This window comes from Calonectris borealis, chromosome 7, assembly GCF_964195595.1.
Source record: "Calonectris borealis chromosome 7, bCalBor7.hap1.2, whole genome shotgun sequence".
NCBI lineage: Eukaryota > Metazoa > Chordata > Aves > Procellariiformes > Procellariidae > Calonectris > Calonectris borealis.
In genome coordinates this window covers 25,574,439-25,592,747 of record NC_134318.1, presented here as the reverse complement: position 1 = coordinate 25,592,747, position 18,309 = coordinate 25,574,439, and the positions used below count along the sequence as shown (strand labels likewise).

Below are 18,309 nucleotides of genomic sequence, written 5' to 3'. Positions count from 1 at the left end.
AATTGCTTGCACTGTATGAATAGTTACCTGCCATTAATGGAATCAAGCTGTTGCTATTGATATAGCTTAATTAATACAAGGGGTTCTAGTAAGCATTGGTTGTGATCCATGCATCCATCCCACAACTCTGTCCCCATCAGGGAAACTTGCAATATCTTAGTCCATCCCTGTGGAAGCAGAGTAAGCACGCAGAATATCAAACTAGCGGTTTCTGACACATGACCTGGAAGGAAGGGCTGATGAGAAAGCCAAGCCATGGTACCAACATCTTTAAAAGACACTGTCCTCAGTCAATCCCAGGACTGCATACCATTAGTGAAATGAACAGGTCCATCCATAAAAGAAAAAAGATGCAAAAAGTGTGCTTATGTAAGCAACAGAGGCTCATTTCACCAGTACAGGACACTTTTCACGGTGTTACTTTACATTGTCTTCAGGAGGGAAGGAGGAGTGTTCAAAGAATCATCAAGAAAACAAGACAAAGTATTCGAAAGACCAACATGTCACTAAATACTACACTATAGCCTTGCCCTTAAATCTGCAACTACTGCAGCGGCTGTATTTGAAACTTAATCGGAGGAGATTCTTTTCCCAAAAGCAGGTATGCAGGAAGATACAATCTGGAGCACTGTTCTTAAAATACGAAATAGCTCACGCATCCTGACTTTATGGATAGCAATAACCATCCGGTCTCTGCACATACTAGGGAATATCACCAGGATTACCTGGCAGTTCAGCTCCAATACTTCTAGCACTTGTGGAAGCTGAAAAGATGTACGCCTTAACATTGATGGCAATCTGTCACTGTATCAAAACTGTTTAACCAGGAAGCTGGCAGATTTAAAAAGGAAAAACGTGTACACACACAGAAGGTTTTACTTAATATTTCTTGTACAAAAGATTTAGGCATGCTCATGGCTCTTACAAGATTTGATTTTTTAATTTATTTTTTTAAACAAATATAACATTAAAACAAACTGCCCAGAACGTAGTCCCCACCATAATGAATCTCGCCTTTTTTTTAATATTCTTTGGTGTATTGAATTAAGCAAAGGCTTGTTTCGCTTTTTATGAATGCACAAGTGAAAATATACAATTTTACTTTTATTGAGTGGATATTGAAGTCTGTTTCTTGTGAAGGCAAAAAGCTGGTCAAACTTTATATCATGTCAGAATAAATCTCACACAGGAATTCTAATCCAAGAGAAATTAATGGAAGGTTTACAAATAAGCTTTGCTAAAGATGGAAGGACACTTTTAATACATTGTTTTGGCAGCTAACAGTCTCACATCTGATGTGTTGTTGACAACAGTAAAGCCTTACAAAAGCCCTGTTAAGGAACAGCATCTGTGAATGCTTACAAGTTGCATTCACTGAATTGCAGGAAGTGTACTGGATTTGATATATTTGTCGCTGCTTAGAATATTCATGAGTTCCACTGATCCCAAAAAGAGTAATTCGTTGAGATGGACTGAAAAGTCAATAGCATTTTGGTACAGAATCTCAAAATCCATTTGAAAACTTTGAAATTCCTTAAAAAGAAGCCTACGCTTTAGAACTGAATAATGCTTTCTGTTGAAAGGACCTGTGGGATACAAGTATTAAATTAGTTCATTGAATTAAGCTCTGGTTTACAAAAGCCCAGTGGAAAAGTTGCAAGTTTTATTCCCTGCTAGTTTTATATAACCACACTGGAACACATATTAACACTCTCAAATGACACTCAGAAATGTTTCAGTAGATGCACTGAAGAGCTTGAAAAGTAACTGAAGCGCCATGGAATAAGAAGCCATTACTGGCACATACCAAGACATCTATTCCTAACATTGTTTGGATTACACTATACAAAAGCCTATGGGCTGTCATGATCACACAACTACAACAGCTGTAGTAACAGCTCCAAGTGGCAGTTTTCGTCCTTATTTAACAACATTGCTTCAACTATTCCTGCCTGTGCCCACAGCACTCTGTGCAAGAGTTTCACCATACTGATGGTACAGTAATTCAAAGATGTTAACCATTTCCACAGATGGCATTAATGTGATGCTCTGGTAATGCAATTGCTTATTTTCACTCTGCTATTGCTTTTCAAATCTCTTTTTTGTTGCTGTTTAAGATAAATCGGTGAAGTCTGAATGCAGTTAGAATTAAGTCTCAGAAGGGGATAGGTAGAACTTGATATTTTAATGGGATTTTTTTTGTTGTTGTTTACTTTGGGGTTTTGGCTTCCCCCCACCATAAAATCTGAACAGACAACTTTTTTCCACTTTTCAAGCTAGCTATATGCCAGCCCAAGAGGATGACAGCTTTCAAAGTTTTAGGGGAAGTTACTGGAAAATACCAGTGACAATTACTTCAAGCTTGATCTTAAATTTTCATCCAACACCAGACTAGAAACTCCCATATTTGCACCACAGCCACTCAAAGAAAGCTGAAGTGCTTTGAATAGCAGCAACCGTGAACAGGAGGAGATAGGAAAGTCACCAGGCTAGATACAGCTCTAGCACTCTGCCTCTAGGTATAACTGGTTCACCTCTCCACAAGAGCAAGTAGTCTTGTGATAGTTTTCTGTTTGACCACAAAAATGTCAAACTTATATCTAGTTTAAAGCTAGATATCATTTTGCTACAGTTCTTTCAAAGATCACACATATGGATCTTCCCTTTCTACAAACTCCACTGTGTGCCGCTAACAACAGGCTATGAGTATGTCGCTGCTTTGTGCATCCCAACAAAACCTGAAGTTGCTTTCCTTCCCACTCCAAACGCACATCCTTGGGTTTCCAATCTTAACTTTGAGCCTCAAAGCAGCCTACCAGAAGAATCATCTCTGATGATTCAGGGTTTTGATGTTGCTGAGATATAGCACTGCACTATTGGAAGCAATCAACTTTATTTACTTCCCATTTTTCCCTAAAACTCCCATTTGACTCCAGCATTCTTAACAATAACACTTGGAAACAGCGTTCACAAGCCTGTATCTGCCCATAGTCCTTAGCTTTAAAACAAGATACAGATCCTGACTCATCTCTCCACTCCCTCCATAACACTGTAACCTATAGCCTTTAAACCTACACATTCCACACCACTTGTGAAGTGCCAGCCCCAGCTTGGAATGCTACAGGACTAAAGGAAGGTGTTTGGTAGCACAGCTATTCTAACCTGGTAGAGAAGCAAGAGCATGAATTGTGCTAGAACCACAAAGGAAAAAGAAAATAGTAGTTTAGAAATCTGTGAAATGCAACTAAGTTGCAAGACAGCAAGCTAAAATGCAGTCCCAGAGTGTATAGCTTACTCTGCATTGCTGAAGTACTTTTAATGTGATTGCCTAGAAAGCCATCCCGACTGTTTAGCCAGCAAGTCTAGTAATGCAGTTTCAATCAGATTTTTAAAAGGCATAGCAAACTCAAAGATAGTCAGCCAAAGCAGACAGGTGTCCTAATAGGGATTTGCCTCCTCCGCATCAAAGGAAAGGTTGCAGCATCATTCTACTTCTTATAGGTGTTAGAGAATCAAAGCATTAGAAGTCCACCTTCAGACCCAAGCTTCACCTGTTCTGCTGCTTTTAGTTATCTATATACAAATTTCAAATGCAGAGGAAGGTTGGATCTTACACCTGAGCCATTTAAGATGAGTATCAGTATGAAGCATATTAAAATGAGCCTACCTTTCTCCAATTTGTTAATCCTGCACTATGAAAAATGGCAAAAAAAAAGTGGCATCAACTACTGGGACAAGGACATAGTCTCAGAAGAGAGCATAAAACATGTGATCACCATTACTGTTACACCTGAGCAACCAAGCATGCTTCCTTACAGTTCACTTTAATATACAAATAAATCTAATTCAAAATGCTACACCATGTTAGACTGTGGGCATCCCTGGAAAGCCATCCTTGCAAAACTTGAAGCACGGCACCAAAGAAACAATTTTTTCCAAATAAAATATTCAGAATTCAGGGTTATTTTAGAAATACAATTTAAATACAATATTCATTTGATGCTGAAAGCTAGACTATTATCCTCAAATTTATTTCCCTTGCAAGGTAACTTTGACCTTGCTCAAAATGTTTACTCACTAATCTACAAATAAAATATTTCCAACAAGTGACCTCCTAAATTATATTAAAGTACTAAAAATGACTTCTAAAACGGACTTTTTTTAGAAAAAAAATTACCGTTAAAACATTTTCTGACTTTTACTTTACACACATAACAATCTGGTTTACTGTCATTTTCGATGAACAATTATTTCTTCTCATTGCATCCACCTTTCAAGATCTATGATAACAGGGAAGCGCTGAGAAAACAAGCTTTGAAAGCCACAAGAACTGACAAAGGAAGTAAGGGTTGATTATATTTTCCTTTTTATTAAGCATCTAGTACCTGTTATTAGACACTGCATAATTAAATCCAGGGAAGCAAGACACAAACAGGAAGGAATCAGCATCACATAAAGAGCATTCTCACTCTATCCTATATAACTTTTCCTCCCAGAATCACAAAGGCTTAGAGGGGGAATCCAGCATGGAATTAATGCTACAAATGAGCAGTGAGTTGGACAAAAAACAGTCTAGGTTTTCTGTTTGTTTGTTTTAAATATAATTACAAAAATTAAGTTAAAAACCCTGGAAGTTGCATTTCTCTGCAATAACTGAAGTACATTAAAAATCCACTGATTCCAATAAAACCTCAGAATTTGTAAAAGGAATATGAAGTAACAAAACTCATTAAAAACTGTATATGTATTACCATACAATTGATTTTGCATCTCCAGAAAGATTAGAGTTCTGCTTGTGCACACAGTCTGTTCTTGCTCCATCCCTGTGCTAATTTTTAAATAAGCTTCCTAGGCATACAAAATAGGTCTATGGTTGAAATTTGAGTTAGCCAAAAGACAAACTAATAAGGGAACTACTTATGTACCTAATAATCTTTATCCAGAGAGCTGTATCAGTGAGGAGTTGGAAGAGGTATGTCCCAGGAATTCTTATAGATGCATTTTTACTGGTATAGCATTAAAATTAATCATTTTGACTTAAAACCATACTTTCAGAACAGTCTGCACAAATTCTGAAGACCCCTGCAAGCCTACAGTTCATGACTATAACCGAGTACATAACAAGAATGATTACATTCACATTGCACGTTTTCACCGTGTGTAAAATGCAAAAACTGCTTAAGAACACAACAGAATTTTTCTTCATACTCGTCCATTCTGTTAAGATCTTATGCACAACAATTTGGAAATAACAGCAGAAAAACATTGCCTGACTATAGACAATTACCTCCTCTGCTTTAAACAAGACTTTTCAATAATTTACATACAGAAACAAATGTAACTCAACCCTAAGCATAAATAATGAATCACTAAAAGGAAATAAAACCTTTTTGGTTAGCCACTTACAAAGCTTGCAGAGCAACAAAAGTAGGATTCTATTTTTACATTTTAAACTGTTTATATAAGTACACCATTTGTAGGAATTGATAACAAAGTGTCCAAAAAGTTACAGTGTATGTTCAGAGCGCACACAGTAATTATTTCTTAGACCAATGGATAGGGCATCCCCGTTATTTTAGATTTTAATTATATTACATTGTCCAGGAGATATTTGCTCACTTTCACATGCTCAGAAGTGTTTTCTCACATTATTAGTTATGGCTGGAAAAGTGACATGAACATAAAAATATTAAGAGAAAATACCCCCTTTTACAAATATACTTTTCAACTCATCCTTTACTCTCACATTTTAACCTTAATTTGTAAGTTAACACACAAGTGTCTTTAGGTTTAGTTTAAAATTCTTAACATGGAGATTTAGAACAAACACTAATAAATTTAGACTTTATTACACATTCTACATTTTTAGTTTCAATAACTTCGAATAACATCAGCCCATTTTGATTCAATACATTTATACAGTTGTTCCGAGCACAAGTTTCCAAGCTCTGCCCTATATTGGAGGAGAGGTGACTCAACTGAGTTCACAGTTCACATCTTCCACCACCTTGCTACAAGGAGAAACTAGACACCAGCTTCTCTTTAAATTTTGTTACCCCCAAACAGAGATCTATTACAGGATGTTTCTAGTTTCGGCACCTTTTAGCAGTACAAAGATCTCTTCTTTCTCTCCCCACCAAGACAACCCAAAGAGTATCCCAAACGAACTTCAATGTTTGCATCTGTAATACTCTCAAACTACAGCCTTAAGTGCTATACAAGCAAGTTTTTGGTTTCCCCGTCCTCCCCCCAAAAAATTAAAATAACGAAACCAAAAAATCCTAACCAGGAGAACATGCATCTTCAACAAGACCAAGCTTATAGTATTTTTTTTTTTTAAATGAAACTATGACATTTCCATTGATATTACTGTTCAACTAAAGCCTCAGCTACAATTAGGTATACCTGAAATCTAATGAACTGTCAAGGAGTAGCTGCTAAGGATTGAGGGGTAGGGAAGAAGGAGTTTTCTGACCTCTTAGAGAGGACACAAAGATTAACAGAACTTTTACAGAACTGCACTGAAGAGACTAAATTAAATCAACCCTATTGCTCAAGCTCCTGGTTGATACCAGTCCTAAAGTGGCTTTACAAACTCTGCTGGCAAAACAGTATTACTACAGGTACACAAACATTTGGGAAGTTTTAAGAGTTGAAAGCGTTTAGCAATATCACAGAACACTCTACACAAAACACTTAACTGGTAAACACTATTTTAACAGTCTACATTATACTCTTAACAAAGAGCTTTTGCACAGGTCAGCTTAACAAGCAGGCTCAAGCATTCCAAAACATATGTAAACAAGCAGACACATATGCAAGGTGACAGACACCGTTAAATTTCAGGATGCTGAAGTACAAAGAGAGTAAAGGAAGATAATCAGTGTGGTCTCACCTTTACTTTTCAGAGTGAACTAGCGAAACAGAGCTCTCTGCCAAACTATTCTATCATCTTCATATTTAATAGGTAGTTCAGCAGCTATTTTGACACTACACCAAACACTATGGTCATTCTTCTGTAATAATAACCAAGTGTCATTTACCCACAGGATCTAAACCAAAATCCTAGATCACAGCTACAAGTAGTGGAGAATTTCTACCAGTTGACTACAGATATTCTGCTATTTCTTGCGTGGCCAGGAGTATCTTCTCCAGCAAAGCCACAGCTAGTTAACCAGCAACATACTCTAAGCAAAACAATGCTAGAGGAATAAGACCCCTTCCTCCCACACACGCACGTAATAACCAAGCTGTTTCAGCTCCACTAAGGGAAGCCCATTTCTCTTCCTTGCACCAGTCATGTCCTACACTCCCTTCTGCTGCATCGATTCCGAGACTCTCCATACCTTGCAAGTCAATTCAACTCACTAATCCCACAGAAAACTATCCACATTTTTTCACTCCCCAGCTTAATGAGCTACAGCAGCTCACAGAGGATCAAATAAATACCAGAAGCAGGGAAGAGACATTCCCTTTGTTTCCTGACAATAGCAAATTCTTCAATCAGCTCACCAAGATATCTCACGAAAGTACAACCTAATGAAGCAAACTACCTAAAACTGTTCTAGTAGTAACTCACTTTCAGTTGAGGCAAAAGTCACCAGCTTTATCAGGGCAGTCACTACACCTATAGTCCAAACGCTCCTTCCTACACAGGATACATTTTCAAGACAAAGGTGAGAAAGATTTCCAGCCTTTGACACAGCCCACAAGTCTGTGAACTGTAAATTCAAACACGGGGCAGAGTTTTATTTTGAAGACTGTCCCAAGAGTTCGCGATGCTTACTACTCTGACCAGCCTGGTTAAACCTCATTTAATATTTTTCCCTTCTGCTCCCAGAGTGCCTGTCAACTACTTGATTGTGTAACGTACTACTACAAAGTACTGCTGTACTACTTTCATAGCCACTCAGTGTATCAGGTTTCTGCTGTGGTTCGCAATTCACAATGTATTTTATTTTCAGTGATATATTTTATGCTTCAGTGATAAATTGCAAAAATACTACAAAACGCAAGAATCCATTTTTGATCTGTTAGACAGCTGATATTAATATGCAAAAGCCTGATTCCTTTCAGTTTTGCCCGATGGCTTTGTGTTTTACAAAGCAAGGAAGAAATTCTCCAATCTACCACTCAGCTACCTACAGAATTTGAGGAAGAGCAAGCAACTTGCAAAACACCTAAAGCTTACAACAACAAAAAGCTAGAATCATAGAATCGTTTAGGTTGGAAAAGACCTTTACGATCATCAAGTCCAACCGTAAACCTAACACTGCCAAGTCCCACTAAACCATGTCCCTAAGCACCACATCTACACATCTTTTAAATACCTCCAGGGATGGTGACTCAACCACTTCCCTGGGCAGCCTGTTCCAGTGCTTGATAACCCTTTAAGTGAAGAAATTTTTCCTAACATCCAATCTAAACCTCCCCTGGCGCAACTTGAGGCTGTTTCCTCTCATCCTATCACTTGTTACCTGGGAAAAGAGACGGACATCCACCTCACTACAACTACCTGAAAGGAGGTTGTAGAGAGCAATAAGGTCTCCTCTCAGCTTCCTTTTCTCCAGACTAAACAACCCCAGTTCCCTCAGCCGCCCCAACTAAAGATACTTTGTGCTCTGGAATCTCCACTGCTTCCTATTTCATAGATACCAACTGGCCAAATACCTTTGGTAGTTCCTGGTTTCTTTGGTTTTTTAAAGCATGCTGGCATCCAGCATACAAACGGCTTCATTATTGCCCAGCTGCAAGACAGACAAGATCCTACGTTACTGGATGCACTGGGGAACTGAAGCATTACAGACAGGACTGAGCTCTGTGGGGTCTGAGACCTGGCCAGGATCAAGCTTCCCCTGCTACAGAAAGCAGAGGTGCTGGCATCAACAAGTCCGGTGTTCTTGGAGCACAAGTAAGATGTGTGAAGTACAATCACCCTTCTTCCATAGCATCTTCCTCAGCACATCAAACCAGACCTCAGCAACAGAGGCCGCAGCAGCAAGCCTGGGTTTCTGTGGCTCCAGCAGAGGCAGAAGGGCTATAGATGTTCTGTTGCGCTCTCTCTGTCTCTGGTGTCTTTTCTCCTTTACTTCTAGACAATCACTTAGTTTGCCTATAGCTGGCCTTCAGGAAGTTTGTTTAAGTCAACAGAACTGCCCTAGGCGAGGGGAACCAACAAAGCAGCTTTTATTACACTACCTGATTACGAGAGACTCTTCCACTTACCCAAGAGCACATTAAATAAAAGTTCCCAATATAACAATGGAAATTGAACATGATTTCTTCTTAATAAAGGAGTACCTTGGAGAAGGATGGAGAAAAACTGCAAAGAGCTTCCTCCCATAGGTATTCTTTTCAGTCGGAAGGAAAGGAATTTACAAGAACACCGGTCTGAGTGTTTGGCTCTCAGAAGTTCTGGAAGAATAAACTCATCTATGACCATCAAAACTATTTTTCTACTAATTGAAGTCATAAGTTCACTCACACAACATCCATCCACCTCTCACACTGCTACCCCAATACCAGGCCAGAAGCAATATGCTCTGCAGGTGGTTTGCACAGCTGACTGGTTCTGCCAAATTAGCAGAGTCTCTCCTTTGCAGGCTCTCCTTATGCTCAGTCTTCATTCAAAAACCTGTAGGATTTTTCTATTTGAGTCCTCTCGATCTCAGAGAAGTTTGACTGAACCTGACTAACAGGCTGCAGTATTAGAGAGATCAGGCAGTAACTGGCTAAGCTTCATTCCCTTAGCAAGCAGTAATAAAAAGGCTGAGAAAAACACAGCACGGTCTGAGGCTGAGAAGCTTAAAGCAATGCTTACCACCCAGTCTAACAAACCTAGTCCCTTCCCAGCTGAAAAACAAACGAGACCAGTAAGGGATAAAAAAGGACAGGCTTTATATCATAAACATCTCAGCAATTCCCAGAAACTGAAGAGAGGAATAACAATTTTTGCATCCATGTGATTGAAATGTGACCAAAATCCTTAAACTCCTTTTTTATTCTTAAACAATCAAGACAAAATAGCCTAATGAATAATTGAACAGCCAGAAGAGCAAAAGCATAAAACTATCATTTTCTTAGAGGCCAGCTGTGATTAAAGCAACCTCCTTTGGTTGTTATTTTCCATGCAAAACATTCTCCTTTTAGTCATAGCCTATTCAGAAGAGAGGTTCCATTCACTTTGTCACACTACTCTCAATATATTGACTCTGTAAGAAATTCTGTGACACAAAATAAGCAGAAGAGACCAAGGAATGAAAGAGGCCTTCTGCGAAATGAAGGGGGGGAGAAGATACTTTCAGGTTAAATTTAAATGCCTCTGTAAAACACTCCTTAGCGAAACAAGCTACGATTCCAACAGTTTGTTGCACACTAAGCAGCAATTTCAGCTGTTTGGCTTGGAAAAAACCACACACAGAACCCCCTCAAAACCTACAGCATTAGTGGAAGAAGAACTTACTTCAGGAAAAATCATGATTATAAGACTCCCAGTGCAAATATCTCTGTACCAATGTAGAATATTACACTGTCTACCAAAGATAGCAGAGAAACTGCTAATAATACTTCGGGTAGTTTAAATTGATAAAGATTATAAATATGGCTCTAAGGTCTTAGAAGTGACATCTATTTAATCAGCTTTTCGGGGGGGGGAGCAGGGGAACAGGCTGCAGGCAGAAGTTGGAGCAATATAGCAATCTGATACCTATCCAGAGTTAAATCAGCATACGATTCTTCCGCTTGCACACATGAAATTTAACTTTGGTTTGCTACTCAACAGACATCCTAGCCAAAATGATAACATGGGTGCACAGCATCTTACATACTTGTGGTGAAACACCCATTGCTAATGTTTTTCAGAAACACAAAACTCTTTAAAACCATACATCATGAGGCCTGGGAATGAAACTTTCTCAAACGGGCATTTTCAGCCTTGAGGACTTGCTCATTTTCGTGAGCTGCTTGGAACTAATTCACTAATAAAGACAAGGCTGCTGTCATATAGATTTAATTTGCTACAGTGGGATTCACACTTGCGAAAAAAGGTTTAGATGTGCAGAGATATTTCTTTGACCTTCTTATGAATAAAAAGTTTACATAATTTGGGTAGAATTTTCTATGTACACAGTTATTAAAAAAGTTGGGAGCCAAAAAAAAATGCTGAGCACTCGTCTTCAAAGTTTGCTACAGTTTGTTTTACTTTGGAGTTTACATCTACTTAAGTTGTCATTAAATTTGTTATTCATATGACTGAAAGCCAGAAACTAGGCAACATGTCAACACAACTTCATAAAATAAATCATTCTTAGCAAACAGTGAATGAAGAATCTACGGAGAAGCTTCTCATTTTGATAATATGAATGCTTTTTCATATTTATATCAAGTTAATTATGTCCTTAACTCAGGAAAAAAGAATACTGTTTGAAGTTAGTCACAGATTTGGGTCCAGGTGCTCTTGCCTACTTTCTCCAGTCAGCTTTAGTTCAAATCAATTGTAAGTATCCACTTGTTCACTTAAGTTATAAGATTGCTTAGAGAAAGCAAGAAACCTAGGTCTGACAAAGACAGAAGGGTGCCCTCACAATTTCTGGGGGGAAGCTTTGTTGTATTCTCTTAGCTCGTCTCTCCAATTATCTTTCCAATATATTGTCAGTATATTTCCTTGACCTGTTAGAAGCACTCTGTACCCTTTTTTTTTTTTTTATATGGACAGGGAAAAAAACCAACCCCCAAAATCAAAAACAAATGCACAAGTCTTTCAGGACATCAGCAAGAACTGACCAAGATATAGGCACAGGCAATACAGGAATACAAATTAAACATTGTGAAGTGCCCCCATCAATCTGTTCTTCGATCTTTACACAAACAGAAGGTTTAGAAGATCTGTTGCAACGAGGACAGCTCATTCTCCACCTGACTCTCATCTTTGACCAAAACCCCACAAAAGAGATTTCTTCCCCATAGATGCACAGTACGCGCCCTGAAGTTTCAGGCTGATTTATGAAACAGAAAAGCTCTGTATACAAAGAGAAACATCGATTCTGGTATTAAACACTCACAAGATGCAACTGTAGACCATATGCCTATACAGCTCAAAGAGCTGCAAGTGCTACTTAGTAACAGACTGAAATATAAACTACAGCTCTAGAGACATTACTACATACAGAAGTAACAATACTCAGCGAAGCAAACCTTTTTGCAACCCTCCACAGTCTCCCGTCAAGGACATTTGTAGGAGCAAGAAGATTAGCAGCTTTTGAAGAACTACCTACTTACTGAACCACAGAACTGCATTTACAAAGAAGGAGAAAAAGATCTTCAGTGATTTCTCAGTTCTTTGTTCCTACATATACCGACTCCCTTGAACGTTCCACCATCTCCACGAGTGAAGATTTTTCAAAACTAAGCACAACCATTCTGGGTGAGGAAGGAAGAATGAGACCAAAGACAGTTTTTATAAAAATGTGTGCCAACTACCATACATGGCTACAACCCCTTACACCTATTGCTCACAGCACATCCTAAAGACCTATGAGCAGTGACAGTTATGAATTAAGCTCTTTGCGATTTTATCAGGAAAACTTGTTAGATAAATTCTGGAAAATAAGTATTTGGGAAAATGCTGCTTTACTATAACAAAGTAACTATCACTGCTGTTGTCAACAGTAAGCTTTGAATCCAGGAATGAGAAACTTTGCCAACTACCAGATATCTAAATTTACTTATAAATACACAATTCAGAAAGGAACAATATCTACACAAGCTGAGAAGATGCCCGGTACGTACTATGAAGTATAAATCATCTTTAAAAGAGGTTCAGAATCACTGTGGCTTTATCTCAGCCCTGGAATACTCACTGCTGCTTGCCCTTTTTGGTTTACTGTTCTGCTCTGTATGTGCTGCTTTGAGGGATAAAGTATACTGCAATCAAGGTAATCGGCATGGCTTTAATTCAACTGTCCACGCAACATTCCTGCTCACGGAACCATTCTGTACCCAACAGCAATCCACTGGGGCTACCCAAAAGTGATCCAATAACCCAAGAACAGAGCATTGCGCTTGTAAGCTATATAAGACCACAAACCATAAGAACAGTGCCTATATATGTCTGTATTACAAATCATACACAGGAGTACAAAGCAGTGACAGGTGACTTTCAAGAAGCCACTTAACGCTCTGACCAAAACAGTAGCACAGTGGAGACAAGTGACGATAGTCATGCAATCTTCCTCGCCACAGCACTCTGCTCCACATACCTCTGATTTACTTGAGGCATCCCACTTCACATGCTGAGAGAAACAAAGAGGTAGAACAAAAAGACAGCAAAAACAATTATTTTTCAGTTGAAAGTTGTTAGCATTGATTTGACAGGCTTAGTAATTTGGCACAAATACAACTTAAGATCCCAGGGCCAAATGTTACACCTAATACTTACCTGAAAAAACAAGCTTTAATCATTGATGTAAATTTTCCCATGATCTTAGAATAATTATTCCTGACAATCTCAAGGGCACAGCCACTCTTCCTGTCGCAGAGCTCAGGTAGGATGCTGCTGTTGACAGCTGCTCGCTTTTTCCCCTACCTCACCTCATCGGTTCCTCCTCCGGCCCAGTGAAATGAAGACAGACAATTAACATGGATGATTTCAAAGAACTGCGAAGCAGGCCAGCCTGATAACTGAAGAGATGGGAACAAGCAGCTGGAAACAGCAGCCTGCTAACCCAGATCTGCCATGACCGAACAGTTTGTCTGACTGGGCAATTACAACAATGAAGCTTTCACACTGATGGCAGCAGGACTTCGCCCTTGCCTTCTCTCAGTTTTTAAATAACAGCAAGAAATGTCCACCTTTTAAAAGAATTTCCATATAATTATGACTATTGGGAAAAACAATGGGAGCTACGAAATTTTAGACAGTTTGTAAACTAGACAAAGAGCATTACAAGTGCGAAACATCCTACATAAGATGCTCCAGACTGCTGAACTACCTGCATTTAGCACATCCAGCACCTTTTCTCATACACTGTGGGAGCAGGTACACATTCGGACAAAACACGAACAAGTTGTTCCTTCTTAGCAAGTACTTTTGATAGAAGATGGCCACGCGGTACAACTTAAACTTTGGGGAGTAACATCATTTATGGCTCTGTGCTCATTCAAAAATACAAGCAGCCATCTGCTGAGAAGCTTCACAAGGAGGTATAGTTGCTACCAACATTCAATACAGGACAGTTTTTAACAATTTGAGTCCTCATTACTGAGAGCCAAGGTATTTCTCTTTCTAAGAACTGGAGAAAAATCCACTCACAATGGCAACTGTCAGTTTTGAATGAATCTGAGCAGTTTAAAAAACAGAAGTGAGAAGTCTAAGCTTTTAAAGTATCAGAAGAGTTCAGAAGACAAGAACTAACTACTCAAAAAAATGATGAAAGTTTTATTACCACTTTTCTAAGCAACAGAGACTACAAACTCTAGTGTTACTGTATCTAGAGACAAATCTATCAAGGAAGAGAAGTTTGGGCTTGTTTTTTTTTTTAAAAAAAGCAGTAAAAGTGGTTTTTATTAGTGAATCTCATTTGGGCTGCTCAGATGAAATCAGCTGTAACTAAGGCACTTCTATGAACATATAGGCAGAGCTGAAGGTAAAGTCTCTGAAGCCAATACGGCTCACCAGGCCAAATGTACAAGAGGCACAGCCAGCTGGGCCAGTCAGGGGCTATGAAATTGGCTGTCTGGCAAATCCTTTTTTTCACTGAGGTATCAGCACTATAGCTTTTACCAGAATAGAAGCAATTAAATTTTTCCAATCCAAGCCTTCACTGAAAACAGCAAACGTCAGCGTATATTGACAACAACTTCTACTGCACACCAAGTTCAGTTTTTTCTATGAGGAAAATTCTCCAGAATGCCATTAAACTATTGCTCTGGGGCAAAAATCAGCAAGTACCAATGTTACTGGTCAAAGTGTTCAAGTAATGAGGCAAAGGGAAGGTAATACACTGCAGTCCACGCACCATGGGGAAAAAAAAGGGTGTGGGAGGGAAGAACACTAGTAGAAATAGTGGGAACAGAAGGACATCTCTCAACCCATCCTTGAACCAAAGTGGAGGCATCAAACTTACCCTGCAGCTGCCACTATCCTTATCCCCAGGCAGGAATCCATCTCTCCCTTTCCTGAGGGTTGGCAGAAGGATCTATTTCTCAATTTGGGATCCTGCCTTGAGATTAAACCTCTCCTCCTCTGTATCAATTCTTCAGTTAATAGATTTAATCTTATTCTGTCCTCTCAAAACACTTAGAGACCCTGTGTGCTATCACGCATCAGAGTGACTGTCACACAATAACTATAACCCCGGGGTTTTGGAGAATAAAAACTGTTAGAAATTTGGAAATTAAACTCCCCTCTCTAAACATAAGAAAAGTAATATAGAGTATGCTATAAACTATTATAGTCAAGATGCATCTCCTGTGTAGTATGTTAAAGAGTGAGTGATGCTACAGAGTTCCCAGGTAATGAAGCTGGATGCCCTAAAGTTTTTGGTTTTGTGCTAGATCCTTAACAGAAGCCCAAATAATTTGAGCACAAAGCCTAGTCCTTGAAGCTTTCCACAGCACACTGTGGAATAAATAAATACAATGTATCTACGCTGTCAACAAGTAGCTTTATGAGCCTTTGCAACTTCCATGGTGATTCTCAAGAATCACTTGGAAGTAACTTCCAGTACCAACAATTCTCACCTTATTCCCCAAGCAGTTTAATCAGTACCGCTGTGTCCATTCGGACAGTAAAACGTTCTGGCACAGAAAGCAAATTCCAGTCTGAAGTCCGCATAGTTTGTAGCAGCAAAAGTATCTTTACCACCTCACCCTCACGGCCAACGCAAAGCCTCTTCCTTGCTACAGCGATTTACTTGGTAGCAAAAGATCCCGCCGGGGTTGGAATCGCTCACCACCTGACCAGCAGCGAGACGCTGCTGACGCCGAGACGCGGTCCTTCAGACACCCCCACCGCCCTCCGAGAGCTGGCCCGGCAGACCTCAGCCCCCGCCTGCGGCGCACCCGACCCGCCGCGCCCCGCGGGGCTTCCCCCCCGCTCCAGGCCCGAGGCCGGGCGCTGCCGGGACGCCGGTACCGGCCCCGCCGCCGCCTGCTCCTTTACCTGGTGAAGAACTCGGCAAAGCTGCTGCCGGCGCCGGCGATGCCCGCCCGCCGGGCCCTCTCCGCCGGCTCCTGCGGTGGCGCCGGGGCCGCGGGCGCCGTCCCTCCGTGGGGCAGGTGCTCCGGGGCGCTGCGGCGGCGGCTCACCTCGTAGGTGTTGCGGGAGTTCAGGTTCACGTCCGTGAAGCCGAGGGGCGCCGGGGGCAGGGCAGCCGGCTCCGCCCGGCCCCGCGAGGTCCGCGCGCTGGGGGCGGCCTGCGCCCGGCTGCCGGCGTCGTCCCCGCGGCCGAGGGGCGGCGGGGGGCTGCCGGCCGCCCCCCCCCCGCGCCGCTCCGCCTCGCTCCGCAGCCGGCAGCTCCTCAGCGGCTCTTCCAAGGCGGTTCCCGCGGGAACGCCGCCGCCGCCCCCCGGGCCGGGCGGGCAGGGGAGGAAGCCCCCGTTCTGCAGTTTCGCTTCCTCCTCCCCCGGCCCCGGCTCATCCCGCCCCGGCTCAGCCCGTCCTGCCCGAGGGGGCGGCGACGGCGGCGGCTCCTCCGGCGGCGGCAGTAGCAGGAAGCCGACGTCCCCGTTGGTCATCCTCCCGCGGGGGCCCACGGCGTAGGCGGCCCCGTTGGCGGGCTTCTCCGGGCAGCGTTTCCCACCCGCCGCCAGGTACCGCTGCAGCAGCCGCTCCTGCCCCGGCCCGCCGCTCCTCCGGCTCAAGCCCCGGCTCCCATCCCGCTCCCCGTCCTCCTCCTCCTCCGCCTCCTCCGCCGCCGCCGCCGCCGCCTCCTGCCGGCCCGCGGGAAGCACGGCTGCGCTGCCCGAACCTCCGGCATCGTCCGGCCCCACCATTTGCCGCCGCGGAGCCCCGGGGATGCCAGTGGCGCAGCGGGGCGGGGGCGCGGCCCCCCCGGCGCGGCGGGGGCCGAGGGGGGCGGGGCGCGCGCGTTCCTCCGCACCGGCGGCGCCGCGAGCGCTGGCAGCCGGCGCCGCTCACCGCGTCGGACAGCGGCCTCGGCGGGGGGGCGGCGGGCCCGGCTCACGCAGGCGCGCGGCGCCGGCGGCGGCCCTTCCCCCCGGAAAGTCACCATAGAGAGGCAGGGCAGGAAGAGCGCGCCCGCCCTCCCCGGCGCAACCACATCCGGGACCATAGAGATGCCAACTAGACAGGATCTTCCCCGCCAGAGAGGTGCCTCGGAGGCCGCTCCCCCCGCCCTACCGTATTCCAGCTAAAGGCTCGCCGCGCGCAGCATCTACCGCATTCCGCCGGCGTGCCGCGCCCTCTCTGCAACGGAAAAGCACAGCCCCGCTGCCGGCATCCTGCTCCCCCCCGCCCCGGCGCCGAGTTAACACCCACCGCCTGGGCCGGCGACCCGGGCCTCGCCGCCTGCCCGCTCGTCCTGGGATTAAGCGAGTCTGCGGGACCCTCCGGCCGCCCCAGCGCGCCCGCAGGCTTCGGGCACGCCGCTTCCACCCGCGCCGAGGGCCGGCAGCCGGGCAGACGCACCGCCGGGACGCGCCCCGCGGTCACCTTCCCCTGCCCCGCCCCGCGCACCTACGGGCCGCCCCAGCGTCCCGCCCGGCAAGGCCGCGCACGGGGCACCGCACCGCAGCCCCAGGGAGAGGGCGCCGGGGCTTACGGAGGGGACCCGCGGGGCGCTCAGTAGTTTCGCCGTTGACCTTTTTTCCTTTCTTTGAAGGAATAACGATAATAAAGAGACGCTTAACTGCAGCGAGGGCGTTGCGAGGGACGCCTGGTACCACAGGTCAGGGCGTGCTCACGGGAGGCGAGGCAGGGCGGGGAAGGCGGCGCCGCCGCATGGACAGCGCAGTGCGAAGACCGGCGGGCGCCCGAGGGGACTGCGGCGGCGGCACGGCCCGGGAGCCCGGGAAGCTCAATCCCGGGCCTCGGAGCGGAGCGGGCTCTGAGGAGGACGGCGGGGGACCCCCGGAGACCCGGCACCGGTTTCCCCGCGGGGGCGGGCGGCTGCGGAGCTACCCGCTCACCCGCGGCGGAGGGGGGGATTGGGCTTGCTGCCGTTAGTCACCCGAGAGCCGCGCCGGGGCGGGGAGGGGGCGGAGGCGAGCGCCGAGCGGCAGCGGGGAGCTGGGCCGGGAAGAGGCCGCGGCGCCTCGGACAGGGCACGGGGCGGCCGGACCCGCGCGTCG

General features: G+C 44.0%; 1 protein-coding gene across 1 annotated transcript in view; it reads right to left on the bottom strand.

The window, feature by feature from the left end:
• The window catches only part of TBC1D12 (TBC1 domain family member 12), a 48,271-nt gene extending 31,040 nt beyond the window's left edge, over positions 1-17,231 (bottom strand). Inside the window, 2 exon segments of the mRNA XM_075154692.1 lie at positions 16,160-17,111; positions 17,114-17,231. Of these exon segments, the coding sequence (XP_075010793.1) occupies positions 16,160-17,111; positions 17,114-17,231 (1,070 nt within the window).
• Between the last annotated feature and the right edge of the window lie 1,078 nt (positions 17,232-18,309).